Source organism: Haliotis rufescens, unplaced genomic scaffold, assembly GCF_023055435.1.
Source record: "Haliotis rufescens isolate VD_foot unplaced genomic scaffold, xgHalRufe1.0.p SCAF_1, whole genome shotgun sequence".
Lineage (NCBI taxonomy): Eukaryota > Metazoa > Mollusca > Gastropoda > Lepetellida > Haliotidae > Haliotis > Haliotis rufescens.
The window spans coordinates 2,881,894-2,895,824 of record NW_025963779.1 but is presented as its reverse complement, the minus strand read 5'-3'; the positions used below and the strand labels follow the sequence as shown (position 1 = coordinate 2,895,824).

The 13,931-nt window shown below is 45.4% G+C and overlaps 1 protein-coding gene across 1 annotated transcript; it reads left to right on the top strand.

The window, feature by feature from the left end:
• The first annotated feature begins 9,551 nt into the window (after nucleotides 1-9,551).
• On the top strand, nucleotides 9,552-12,274 carry LOC124146993 (axoneme-associated protein mst101(2)-like). The gene is made up of 7 exons (XM_048382977.1): nucleotides 9,552-9,752; nucleotides 9,951-10,227; nucleotides 10,273-10,508; nucleotides 10,545-10,724; nucleotides 10,923-11,183; nucleotides 11,220-11,901; nucleotides 12,027-12,274. Exons 1-7 carry the CDS (start codon nucleotides 9,552-9,554, stop codon nucleotides 12,272-12,274), a joined length of 2,085 nt encoding a protein of 694 aa, XP_048238934.1.
• The last annotated feature ends 1,657 nt before the right edge of the window (nucleotides 12,275-13,931 follow it).

Sequence of the window (13,931 nt, the reverse complement as noted above, 5' to 3'; positions counted from 1 at the left end):
CAGCAACATGTTTCGCATATACACCACGTGGTTCACTGCTCTCTGTGTGAGTGAGATGTACTGGGCAGACAGCAACATGTTACTTATATACACCACGTGGTTCACAGTTATCTGTGTGAGTGAGATGTACTGGGCGGACAGCAACATGTTACTTACATACACCACGTGGTTTACAGTTCTCTGTGTGAGTGAGATGTATTGGGCGGACAGCAACATGTTACTTATATACACCACGTGGTTCTCTGTTCTCTGTGTGAGTGAGATGTATTGGGCAGACTGCAACATGTTACTTATATACACCACGTGGTTCACAGTTCTCTGTGTGAGTGAGATGTATTGGGCAGACTGCAACATGTTACTTATATACACCACGTGGTTCACAGTTCATAGAGTGAGATGTACTGGGCAGACAGCAACATGTTACTTATATACACCACGTGGTTCACAGTTCTCTGTGTGAGTGAGATGTACTGAGCGGACAGCAACATGTTACTTATATACACCACGTGGTTCACAGTTCTCTGTGTGAGTGAGATGTATTGGGCGGACAGCAACATGTTACTTATATACACAACGTGGTTCACAGTTCTCTGTGTGAGTGAGATGAATTGGGCGGACAGCAACATGTTACTTATATACACCACGTGGTTCACTGTTCTCTGTGCGAGTGAGATGTATTGGGCAGACAGCAACATGTTACTTATATACACCACGTGGTTCACTGTTCTCTGTGTGAGTGAGATGTACTGGGCGGACAGCAACATGTTACTTATATACACCACGTGGTTCACAGTTCACAGAGTGAGATGTATTGGGCGGACAGCAACATGTTACTTATATACACCACGTGGTTCACTGTTCTCTGTGTGAGTGAGATGTATTGGGCGGACAGCAACTTGTCACTTAAATACACCACGTGGTTCACAGTTCACAGAGTGAGATGTATTGGGCGGACAGCAACATGTTACTTATATACACCACGTGGTTCACTGTTCTCTGTGTGAGTGAGATGTATTGGGCGAACAGCAACTTGTCACTTAAATACACCACGTGGTTCTCTGTTCTCTGTGTGAGTGAGATGTATTGGGCGGACAGCAACATGTTACTTATATACACCACGTGGTTCACTGTTCTCTGTGTGAGTGAGATGTATTGGGCGGACAGCAACATGTTACTTATATACATCACGTGGTTCACAGTTCTCTGTGTGAGTGAGATGTACTGGGCAGACAGCAACATGTTACTTATATACATCACGTGGTTCACAGTTCTCTGTGTGAGTGAGATGTATTGGGCGGACAGCAACATGTTACTTATATACATCACGTGGTTCACAGTTATCTGTGTGAGTGAGATGTATTGGGCGGACAGCAACATGTTACTTATATACACCACGTGGTTCACAGTTCTCTGTGTGAGTGAGATGTACTGGGCAGACAGCAACATGTTACTTATATACATCACGTGGTTCACAGTTCTCTGTGTGAGTGAGATGTATTGGGCGGACAGCAACATGTTACTTATATACACCACGTGGTTCACAGTTCTCTGTGTGAGTGAGATGTACTGGGCAGACTGCAACATGTTGCTTATATACACCACGTGGTTCACTGCTCTCTGTGTGAGTGAGATGTACTGGGCAGACAGCAACGTGTTTCTCATATACACCACGTGGTTCACAGTTCACAGAGTGAGATGTACTGGGCAGACAGCAACACGTTACTTATATACACCACGTGGTTCACAGTTCTCTGTGTGAGTGGGATGTACTGGGCAGACAGCAACATGTTACTTATATACATCACGTGGTTCACAGTTCTCTGTGTGAGTGAGATGTACTGGGCAGACTGCAACAAGTTACTTATAAAAGCCACGATTTTCACAGAGTGAGTGAGATGTACTGATTTCTTATATACAACACGTGGTTCAAAGAGTGAGTGAGATGTAATGGGCAGAGAACAACATGTTACTTATATACATCACGTGGTTCACTGTTCTCTGTGTGAGTGAGATGTACTGGGCAGACAGCAACATGTTACTTATATACACCACGTGGTTCAAAGAGTGCGTTAGATGTACTGGGCAGAAAGCAACATGTTACTTACATACACCACGTGGTTCAAAGAGTGAGTGAGACGTACTGGGCAGACAGCAACATTTTACTTACATTCACCACGTGGTTCAAAGAGTGAGTGAGATGTACTGGGCAGAGAGCAACATGCTACGTTCACAGTTCATAGAATGAGTGATATGTCTCCTCTATTTAGTGCTATACGAGATATGTCTCCTCTATTTAGGGCTATATGCTGTATGTCTCCTCTATTTAGGGCTAAACGCTGTATGTCTCCTCTATTTAGGGCTATACGCTGTATGTCTCCTCTATTTAGGGCCATACGCTGCATGTCTCCTCTATTTAGGGCTATACGCTTTACGTCTCCTCTATTTAGTTCTATACGCTCTAAGTCTTCTCTATTTAGTGCTATACGAGATATGTCCCCTCTGTTTAGGGCTATGCGCTGAAATTCTCCTCTATTTAGGGCTATACGCTGTATGTCTCCTCTATTTAGGGCTATACGCTGTATGTCTCCTCTATTTAGGGCCATACGCTGCATGTCTCCTCTATTTAGGGCCATACGCTCTACGTCTCCTCTATTTAGTGCTATACGCTCTAAGTATCCTCTATTTAGTGCTATTCGAGATATGTTCCCTCTAGTTAGGGCTATACGCTGTATGTCTCCTCTAATTAGGGCCATACGCTGCATGTCTCCTCTATTTAGGGCTATACGCTCTAAATCTCCTGTATTTAGGGCTATACGCTGTATGTCTCCTCTATTTAGGGCTATACGTGATATGTCACCTCTATTTAGGGCTATACAGTCTGAGTCTCCTCTATTTGGGTCTATATGCTGTATGTCTCCTCTATTTAGGGCCATACGCTGCATGTCTCCTCTATTTAGGGCTATACGCTCTAAGTCTCCTCTATTTGGGTCCATATTATGTATGTCTCCTCTATTTAGGGCTATAAGCTCTATGTCTTCTCTATTTAGTGCGATACCAGATATGTCTCCTCTATTTAGGGCTGTACTAGATATATCTCCTTTATTTAAGGCTATGCGCTCTAAGTCTCCTCTGTTTAGTTCCATACGCGATATGTCTCCTCTAGGGCTATACGCTCTATGTCACCTCTATTTAGTGCTATAGTAGAGATGTCTCTTCTATATAGGGATATGCGTGATGTATCTCCCCTTTTTGGCGCTATTCGAGGTATGTCTCCTCTATCTAGGGCTATACGCTGTATGTCTTCTCTATTTAAGGCTATACGATCCATGTCTCCTCTATTTAGTGCTATACAAGATATGTCCCCTCTCTTAAGGGGCATACTAGATATGTATCTTGTATCTAGGGCGATGCGCTCTAAGTCTCCTCTATTTAGGGCTATACGCTCTATGTCTCCTCTATAAAGTGCTATACGCTTTTGTCTCCGGTATTTAGGGCTATACGGTCTTTGTCTCCTCGGTTAATGCAATACCAGATATGTCTCCTCTATTTAAGTGCTATACGCACTATATCTCCTCCATTTAGAGCTATACGCTCTATGCCTCCTCTGTTTAGTGTTATACGAGATGTGTCTCCTCTATTTGGGGCTATGCGCTCTATGTCTATTCTATTTAGTGCTATACGAGATGTGTCACCTCTATTTGGGGCCATACGAGATATGTCTCCTCTATTCAGGGCTATACGTGATATGTTGTCGCTATGGGACACATCTATTTAGGGCTACACACAATATGTCTTTTCCGAAGGACGTTTGGGATCACACACGTTATAATACATTTTAGTTGATAAGTGACATTTATTTGACCAAAGCGCCTGCCAGTGTAGAATTGATGCCAACCACCAAACGATGCACACCTCTTGAAGCAATGATTTAGCAACTTCATCATGAAGCTGGTCCACGTGAGGAATCCCAGCCGGGTCTGACGCTTCAACCAGTAAACCTTCCAATTGACCTTCTAAACGGGAGTCTAGTACATGCATCTGTATTTGGTGGTCAGTAGGCGGATTCTCCGATGGTCATGCTCGCGCTATCAACCACTAGGTCAATCTTTCAAACCAGGGTGTGAGCGTTTCAAGGCTGTAGTATTGCTGACCTTGGCGTAGAACCGTTTCACTCCGTGTATAATTTCAGTATCTGTGCCAGTGCAACTCTGACTTAACATTAACTTTTTGAAAAAAATATCTGGTTTGTGTGGACGAAATGAGTTACTGAGACGATGTGTGTCTTAATTGACTTGCTACCTCTGTCACTGACCCATGGATGACACTCCAGTAGAGAACTATGTAATATCGGGCATTTTGTGGAGTGAGTTGACATGGGCTTAAGCGTCGCGCGTGCGTGCGTACGTGCGTGCGTGCGTGCGTGCGTTCGTGGACCGTGTGCATCTCGCCAGGCCCTTCACACAATCCGATCTTAGTGCTTCAACTATTGTAACTCACATTATCTAGTTTTAACAGATTTACGATAGTCGCAGCGCTTGGTGGAACGGGCTGTTTGTGGTTTGTGAGTTTCCCCTGTGTTTCCTTAGGTAGAAATACTGGGTTAGTCGTTACGTTTCAATTATGGAATTAACTATAAAAGTATTAATCTGGTTCTAGGACAATAATGTAATGTTTGTTTGTGACGGAGTTAGGTCTAATTAACAATGTCGTTGAAGAAGACCATGATTCTCCAGTGGAGCAGGAGAAGGCGTCGATGCATCCATCAGCCATGAACACTGTCAAGGGAGACACTGACAGATATTATAAATGAGATAGGAACGTATGCATCAAACAGCCTCGGTGGATTAGCCATATTTTATAGAAAGACCTATATATTACGAATGAAAAATGTCCTATGGACCAAATATATATTATATGGTTTATTTTCGATACACAAAGTACTACATCAAGGAAAACACGCGTTAACGACAAAAATTAAAAAGGGCAAATCATAACAAAACAAAATTAGCAGGACAAATGGTTAATGAAATCATCGGTTTTACTTTTCAAGAGAGCTGTTTAATTGTTTCAATCCTCTCCATCCCGGCGTCAGAATGGTGTTGGAAGCAGCTAAGAATCACACCCTGTCTGGCTCAATCCTTGGGGGTCATCGCTTCCACGGTGGTTAGTTTTGACTCCGACAATTGTCTATGTAACGTGATACTCGCAGTGAGACGACGCCATTGATTTACATTGCTTGATATATGGTCCAACGGTTTCACATTCAATCATCGACAGAGTTATGTCCCTTGGTAATCATCGGATACGATCTGAAACGCCCATTCGTTGTGGTAATTAAAGATTAATCTTGAGGAGTGAAAACCGATCAACGTGACCCGGTTTGTAAAATACTGTAATTACGGTGTGTGACAAAAACTAATTTTTACATTTTCATAATCAGAAAGGAGATACTTTGGTGAAAACATTTAAATGACAGATGTTAATGATGGTTTAGTCAGTTTTTAAGTTTGCGTTTAAGTTCGTTTTTAGGATTGCTGATATTAATTCTCAGGTTGTCGGTAAAAAAGACTAAGTTTGCCAAACAAAATGTTTGTGTGTGTCGAGCTTGTGTGGGCATGTTCATCTTTAAAGGGTGTGTTTGTTAGAACAGAAGCATGCGTTTCTACCTTTGTCGCGTGAAAAGGTGAAGGTAACACGAGAATGAATGTGTTTTGTGTAAGTGGCAACTAGCAGCTTCTAACACCTTCAACATTGGATTTATAATAGCATAAAAAAGATATGGCAGAAACAAATAACATGTTGCAATTTCAAACAAATAAAAACTAAGTTTTGAAATAAGTCACGTTATCACCATCTGTACCGTTGTGTCCTTGGTGTCGGTGGCCGAGTGAGGCATGGCCGATACCACTTTATCGCTGTACCCTTGTGTCCTTGGTTCGGCGTTATCGTAAGAGGCGACTAACGGGATCGGGTGGTCAGGCTCGCTGACTTGGTTGATGCACGTCATTGTATCCAAAATGCGTGGATACTCGTGATATTAATCACTCACTAGCGCTGGTGTAAACACTTGCGACCGCGCAGTGGTCTTGTAGATATAACGTCTGTCCGAAGAGTGGCAGGTCGGTGTTTCGATCCAAAAGACTCTAAAAAAAGGTAATTCTTGTTTCCCTTCCTTGCCCTCTGTATTCAGGGGATAAAACAAGTAATATTGCCCATAAGGGTAAAGTGATCGGGAGTAATGCATTTTTTCAAATATTTGCAGATGTGCACTTTAGCTTTATCAAAAACATCATACATTTAAAAAAACCATACAGCTGTATTACACATTGTCTAATACCAAGGCGCGTGCTTATGACCCGTGAAAATCCGGGTTAGAATAGGTCTTCAGCAACCTATGAATAATGCTTGCCGTACAAGGCGACTATGCTTGTCGTAAGAGGCGACTAACGGGACCGGGTGGTCAGGCTCGCCGAAAGGCTCGATTATTTACAGACCGCCGTCATATAGCTGGACTATTGCTGAGCGGCGTTAAACAACAAACAAACAATCAAACAAACAAACAAAGCTTATGTATTGCGGAAACAAGTTTCACTTCATATTGAAATCTCCCAACATCCCTGGGCTTTTTCAATGACATTGCTAGCAGAGATGACAGATCGCTGAGAGGACCTTATGCACACTCAATGGCCCCAGCAACCCTGTTGCTAGGCTGACGTCACATGGTTTTGTTTTGCAGGTGGATCTTGCAACAAAATTCCACAAATTACGCCATAGGGTATGTGACGTAATTGTAAATTTTGGTGCAGGGTCCCGTTCCACAAGGCGATAGTACCGAAGCGCAACGACAGTCGTAAGTCTATGGGAGTGCGATAACTTAACAAACGATAACTTTGTGGAACGGACCCCTGAATTCTAAAGGTGGTCCGTTGTATGGTATTAAATTATTAGGTACCAATGTTTGGCGTGTTGAAATTATTATTCTGGTAATCTCATTTGGAGTAAGCTGTGGATCGCGCTGATGTCTGCCTATGCGCACACGACAGTTAAATTAGAAAAACCTATAAACGGCAAGTAAAAAATATAATTCTAAACTCACTCCAGTGTAACACCAATTTTATGAAACTCGTGAATAGGCTTTCGCTCGTCTGATAACAGAACTATTCACTCGTTTCATAAAAATGGTATTACATGGGAGCTCGTTTTTAAAAATTATTCTACATATTCACAAAGCTGATTGGCCAATTGAAGCCATATGAAATCACAGTGCTTCATTGTTGGGGGAAATACGATATGGCGTCATCCATTGTTCATGACGTCACACATTGATTACATTACATCACTTAAACAAAAGGCTGCCTTCATTGAAGTTTCTCCGTGGGGCTGACACATACGTCTTTTCTTCATGTTCCCCCTGAAAGTGTCAGTAAGGCATACAAAGAATAACCTACTCTAAGCCCCGGAATTTAAAACTTTTATCGGCACCTTTTGATATTTTTGATATCAAAAGACACTTGGGTGAGATGCTCTCTATTGGAACGCACGGACCTCCCGTGCATATACACACGTCAGTCAAGCCGACAAGCCAACAACGCTTTCGATCCAGACAACCACGGAACATGCAGAAACTCTTCGATAAACACACTACTCAACATTTGATAAGGATACGAGGCATTGTATGCTCTTTTTTGTAATATTATGTTATCGGTATGTGTGTCGTGGAGGAATCGAAACAGCCATGTTAACGGTCGACAATAATACAATAATATCAGATATAGACATGGACATTTCGAAACAAACAAACAAGAAGACAAAATCTAGTGGGCGGTGGAGTAGCCTAGTGGTTAAAGTGTCACTCCAAAGACCCGGGTTCGATTCCCCACATAGGTGCAATGTGTGAAGCCCATTTCTGGTGTTCCCCCGCAGCGATATTTCTGGAATATTGTGTAAAGCGGCGTAAATCAATACTCACTCGTAAAAATCAAGTACATCTTTACTTTTTACCGTATACACAATACAATGCTCCTCATATCTGGAAATATTAACCTTCATATTATTTCCCCTTAAGTGTACACATATCTCCAATACTCATCGTTGTTCATCATGTACATACATTGCAGCCAACATTTTCACAGATTTAATAATATTGTCCCGATTTAATGACATAATTCACAAGTGTAATTCAAACGACACAAACTAGCAAGACTGTTATTTCTGGGGCTATTAGATATAACACGTCATTGGGAACATGTGCTTCCTGCGTCCATATGGTCCCGGGGCAGATGCTGGGGGCGCAGATTGATTAAAACAGAGGTTCCCTTGGGACCCCACACGCGGGGTCCAACAACAGACTGACATCGCTTGGCCCCACACAGGGGACAGACTGGTCTCAAATTGATTCAGTCTCCCCTCCCGTGGTATTTGCGTAAGAATAGAAAAATGTAATATGAAAACTGCTCCGCCTCTCTGCCCTCTTCTGCTAGCCTTTTAACTCCCATGGGGACGCGAGCATGTCTGGCAAACTCTGCATTTCATCTTTATCTGTTTATTCTTCATAGTTAAGTTAATAGACGTCAATGAGGAACGCTGATTGCCTCACAAATGAAATAAAACATTTTCTCACTCCGCTGTGCTGCATCATTTCTGCATAATTAACGGCTTATGTGGGCACAGATTTGTTTGTTTAACGCTCACGTGACTTGTCGTAGCCTACGTTTGAATCTTGATCTTGACAGCCGACGATTACGACGCCATTTTGTTTTTTCTCACTATTTGCTTGCGGATTGAACATGCGACCATGTTGTTTTTGATCGTTTTTATATCGAGTTATCTCCCTGTCTCCGTCGGCAGGTTTTTGTTTACATTAATTAGTGACACTTATCGGGATCAATATCAACGACAAGCAGGAATAAGGGTATTTATAGATTGATACGACATTTAACTAAGGCGATCAGCGCGATAGACAAGCCTGCAAAAACACACTTGGTCACGCAAACTCGGGGATAAAAACGCTGGATTTTCACGGTGGCGATGCGGACTGTAAAGAAATATTTAGGAAACACCCTTTACAAGAGGAATATGTGTGACGAATTGTTACCAAACACAGGTTAAGGGCTTGACAACAGCCCGGCCCAATCAGAATAGACCTGATTCCGCCCGTTTCAGGCAGAGAATTATAACGACAACAAGGGATAAATAATTGAATTGAAACATCAGCTTACATTCTAATCACAGTACAGTGGTTTCAAACATTGTTAATAAACTGAATTATATAAATGGCAGATATAACAGACTCATTTGAAGTCGTCGCGGACTGAGTATATCGGGAGCTGATTATGTTGGGATAAGGACAAGCGTGTTTATACACTTCTTGACTGTACGTTACATACGCGTTGACTTGAGAAGAAGAAAAACAAGCGAATGGTTGTTGTAGCAGAGCGTGTTGTACGGGCTCAGTGATGCTGCCTAACTTTCTGACAGATGCGCCCTGAAGAGCAAGAAGTTCGGTCGTGAAAAGCCATGGCGGCAATGTGCATTAATTGAGTTTCTATGTCATGGAGAATCGACCATCGGAGAAGAAGAGCGAGACTCTGGCTTCGGAGGTAAAGAGTTGGATTCAGGCATCGGAGAAGAAGAGTGAGACTCGGGCATTGGAGAAGAAGAGTGAGATTCAGGCATCAGAGAAGAAGAGTGAGATTCGGGCATTGGAGAAGAAGAGTGAGATCCAGGCATCGGAGAAGAAGAGCGAGACTCGGGCATTGGAGAATAAGAGTGAGATTCGAACATCGTAGAAAAAGAGTGACACTCGGGCATCAGAGAAGAAGAGTGACACTCGGGCATCGCAGAAGAAGAGCGAGACTCAGGCATCAGAGAGGAAGAGTGAGACTCGGGCATTGGAGAAGAAGAGCGAGACTCAGGCATTGGAGAAGAAGAGCGAGACTCAGGCATCGTAGAAGAAGAGTGACACTCGGGCATCGGAGAAGAAGAGTGACACTCGGGCATCGGAGAAGAAGAGCGAGACTCAGGCATCAGAGAGGAAGAGTGAGACTCGGGCATCAGAGAAGAAGAGCGAGACTCAGGCATCAGAGAGGAAGAGTGAGACTCGGGCATTGGAGAAGAAGAGTGAGATTCAGGCATCAGAGAAGAAGAGTGAGATTCGGGCATCAGAGAAGAAGAGTGAGACTCGGGCATCGGAGAAGAAGAGTTGGATTCAGGCATCGGAGAAGAAGAGTGAGATTCGAACATCGTAGAAAAAGAGTGACACTCGGGCATCAGAGAAGAAGAGCGAGACTCAGGCATTGGAGAAGAAGAGCGAGACTCAGGCATCAGAGAAGAAGAGTGACACTCGGGCATCGGAGAAGAAGAGCGAGACTCAGGCATCGGAGAAGAAGAGCGAGACTCAGACATCAGAGAAGAAGAGTGACACTCGGGCATCGGAGAAGAAGAGCGAGACTCAGGCATCGGAGAAGAAGAGCGAGACTCAGGCATCGGAGAAGAAGAGCGAGACTCAGGCATCAGAGAAGAAGAGTGAGATTCGAACATCGTAGAAGAAGAGTGACACTCGGGCATCGGAGAAGAAGAGCGAGACTCAGGCATCGGAGAAGAAGAGCGAGACTCAGGCATCAGAGAAGAAGAGTGACACTCGAGCATCGGAGAAGAAGAGCGAGACTCAGGCATCGGAGAAGAAGAGCGAGACTCAGGCATCGGAGAAGAAGAGCGAGACTCAGGCATCAGAGAAGAAGAGTGAGATTCGAACATCGTAGAAGAAGAGTGACACTCGGGCATCGGAGAAGAAGAGCGAGACTCAGGCATCAGAGAGGAAGAGTGAGACTCGGGCATTGGAGAAGAAGAGTGAGATTCAGGCATCAGAGAAGAAGAGTGAGATTCGGGCATCAGAGAAGAAGAGTGAGATTCGAACATCGTAGAAAAAGAGTGACACTCGGGCATCGGAGAAGAAGAGCGAGACTCAGGCATTGGAGAAGAAGAGCGAGACTCAGGCATCAGAGAAGAAGAGTGACACTCGGGCATCGGAGAAGAAGAGCGAGACTCAGGCATCGGAGAAGAAGAGCGAGACTCAGGCATCAGAGAAGAAGAGTGACACTCGGGCATCGGAGAAGAAGAGCGAGACTCAGGCATCGGAGAAGAAGAGCGAGACTCAGGCATCGGAGAAGAAGAGCGAGACTCAGGCATCAGAGAAGAAGAGTGAGATTCGAACATCGTAGAAGAAGAGTGACACTCGGGCATCGGAGAAGAAGAGCGAGACTCAGGCATCGGAGAAGAAGAGCGAGACTCAGGCATCAGAGAAGAAGAGTGACACTCGAGCATCGGAGAAGAAGAGCGAGACTCAGGCATCGGAGAAGAAGAGCGAGACTCAGGCATCGGAGAAGAAGAGCGAGACTCAGGCATCAGAGAAGAAGAGTGAGACTCGTGCATTGGAGAAGAAGAGTGAGATTCAGGCATCAGAGAAAAAGAGTGAGATTCAGGCATCGGAGAAGAAGAGTGAGATTCAGGCATCACAGAAGAAGAGTGAGATTCAGGCATCGGAGAAGAAGAGTGAGATTCGGGCATCAGAGAAGAAGAGTGAGATTCAGGCATCGGAGAAGAAGAGTGAGATTCAGGCATCGGAGAAGAAGAATGAGATTCGGGCATTGGAGAAGATGAGTGAGAATCGCGCATCGGAGAAGAATAGCGAGACTCGGGCATCGGAGAAGAAGAGTGAGACTCGGGCATCAAAGCAGATGAGTGAGATTCGGGCATTGGAGAAGAAGAGTGAGATTCAGGCATCGGAGAAGAAGAGCGAGACTCGGGCATCGGAGAAAAAGAGCGAGACTCGGGCATTGGAGAAGAAGAGTGAGACTCACGCATCGGAGAAGAAGAGCGAGACTCGGGCATCGGAGAAAAAGAGTGAGACTCGGGCATGGGAGAAGAATGAGACTCCGGCATAGGAGAAGAAGAGTGAGATTCGGGTATCAGAAGAGGAGAGTGATACTCGGGCTTTGAAAAAGAGTGAGACTCGGGCATCTGAGAAGAAGAGCGAGACGCGGGCATCGGAGAAGAAGAGGGAGACTCGGGCATCGGAGAAGAAGAGCGAGACGCGGGCATCGGAGAAGAAGAGCGAGACTCGGGCATCGGAGAAGAAGAGGGAGACTCGGGCATCGGAGAAATAGAGCGAGACTTGGGCATCATAGGAGAACAAGACCCTGACATTGGAGAAGAAGAGCGAGACGCGGGCATCGGAGAAGAAGAGCGAGACTCGGGCATCGGAGAAGAAGAGTGAGACTCAGGCATCGGAGAAGAAGAGTGAGACTCGGGCATCAAAGCAGATGAGTGAGATTCGGGCATTGGAGAAGAAGAGTGAGATTCAGGCATCGGAGAAGAAGAGCGAGACTCGGGCATCGGAGAAAAAGAGCGAGACTCGGGCATTGGAGAAGAAGAGTGAGACTCACGCATCGGAGAAGAAGAGCGAGACTCGGGCATCGGAGAAAAAGAGTGAGACTCGGGCATGGGAGAAGAATGAGACTCCGGCATAGGAGAAGAAGAGTGAGATTCGGGTATCAGAAGAGGAGAGTGATACTCGGGCATTGAAAAAGAGTGAGACTCGGGCATCTGAGAAGAAGAGCAAGACTCGGGCATCAGAGAAGAAGAGCGAGACGCGGGCATCGGAGAAGAAGAGCGAGACTCGGGCATCGGAGAAGAAGAGGGAGACTCGGGCATCGGAGAAGAAGAGCGAGACTTGGGCATCATAGGAGAACAAGACCCTGGCATTGGAGAAGAAGAGCGAGACGCGGGCATCGGAGAAGAAGAGCGAGACTCGGGCATCGGAGAAGAAGAGTGAGACTCGGGCATCGGAGAAGAAGAGCGAGACTCGGGCATCGGAGAAGAAGAGTGAGACTCGGGCATCGGAGAAGAAGAGCGAGACTTGGGCATCATAGGAGAACAAGACCCTGGCATTGGAGAAGAAGAGCGAGACACAGGCATCAGAGAAGAAGAGTGAGATTCAGGAATCGGTGAAGAAGAGTGATACTCGGGCATCGAAGAAGAGCAAGACTCTGGATCGGGGAAGTAGAAATCAGTGAAGAAGCTGACTGGCAATGAACTGCATGACGATGGGTGGCTAATTCAGGCCCAGACAAAAGTAAGATAACACATTTCACAGAACCTGGATGATATTTCCTATCAGACAAATAAAAAGATATAACTTCCAAGTTTACGCGTTCGGATAACTTTCAAGAGAAGAGTGATACTCGGGCATCGAAGAAGAGCGAGACTCGGGCATGGGAGAAGAAGAGCTCCGGCATGGGAGAAGAAGAGTAAGTTTCGGGTATCAGAAGAGAAGAGTGGTACTCGGGCATCGAAGAAAAGAGTGAGACTCGGGCATCGGAGAAGAAGAGCGAGACTCTGGCATCGGAGAAGAAGAGCGAGACTCGGGCATCGGAGAAGAAGAGCGAGACTCGGGCATCGGAGAAGAAGAGCGAGACTCTGGCATCGGAGAAGAAGAGCTAGACTCGGGCATCGGAGAAGAAGAGCGAGACTCGGGTATCGGAGAAGAAGAGCGAGACTCTGGCATCGGAGAAGAAGAGCGAGACTCGGGCATCGGAGAAGAAGAGCGAGACTCTGGCATCGGAGAAGAAGAGCGAGATTCGGGTATCGGAGAAGAAGAGCGAGACTCTGGCATCGGAGAAGAAGAGCGAGACTCGGGCATCGGAGAAGAAGAGCGAGACTCTGGCATCGGAGAAGAAGAGCGAGACTCGGGCATCGGAGAAGAAGAGCGAGACTCGGGTATCGGAGAAGAAGAGCGAGACTCGGGCATCGGAGAAGAAGAGCAAGACTCTGGCATCGGAGAAGAAGAGCGAGACTCGGGCATCGGAGAAGAAGAGATGTGTGGACATGTCGACACTGTACTATACTACATTGTGGAATTGGGAGAGCGGGGG

Coding starts and splice junctions, on each gene's coding strand:
- LOC124146993 (XM_048382977.1), top strand. CDS start 9,552: ATGGAGAATCGACCATCGGAGAAGAAGAGCGAGACTCTGGCTTCGGAG. Junction 9,753..9,950: donor AGAAGAAGAGCGAGACTCGG/GCATTGGAGAAT, acceptor CAGGCATCGTAG/AAGAAGAGTGACACTCGGGC. Junction 10,725..10,922: donor AGAAGAAGAGCGAGACTCAG/GCATCAGAGAAG, acceptor CGAACATCGTAG/AAAAAGAGTGACACTCGGGC.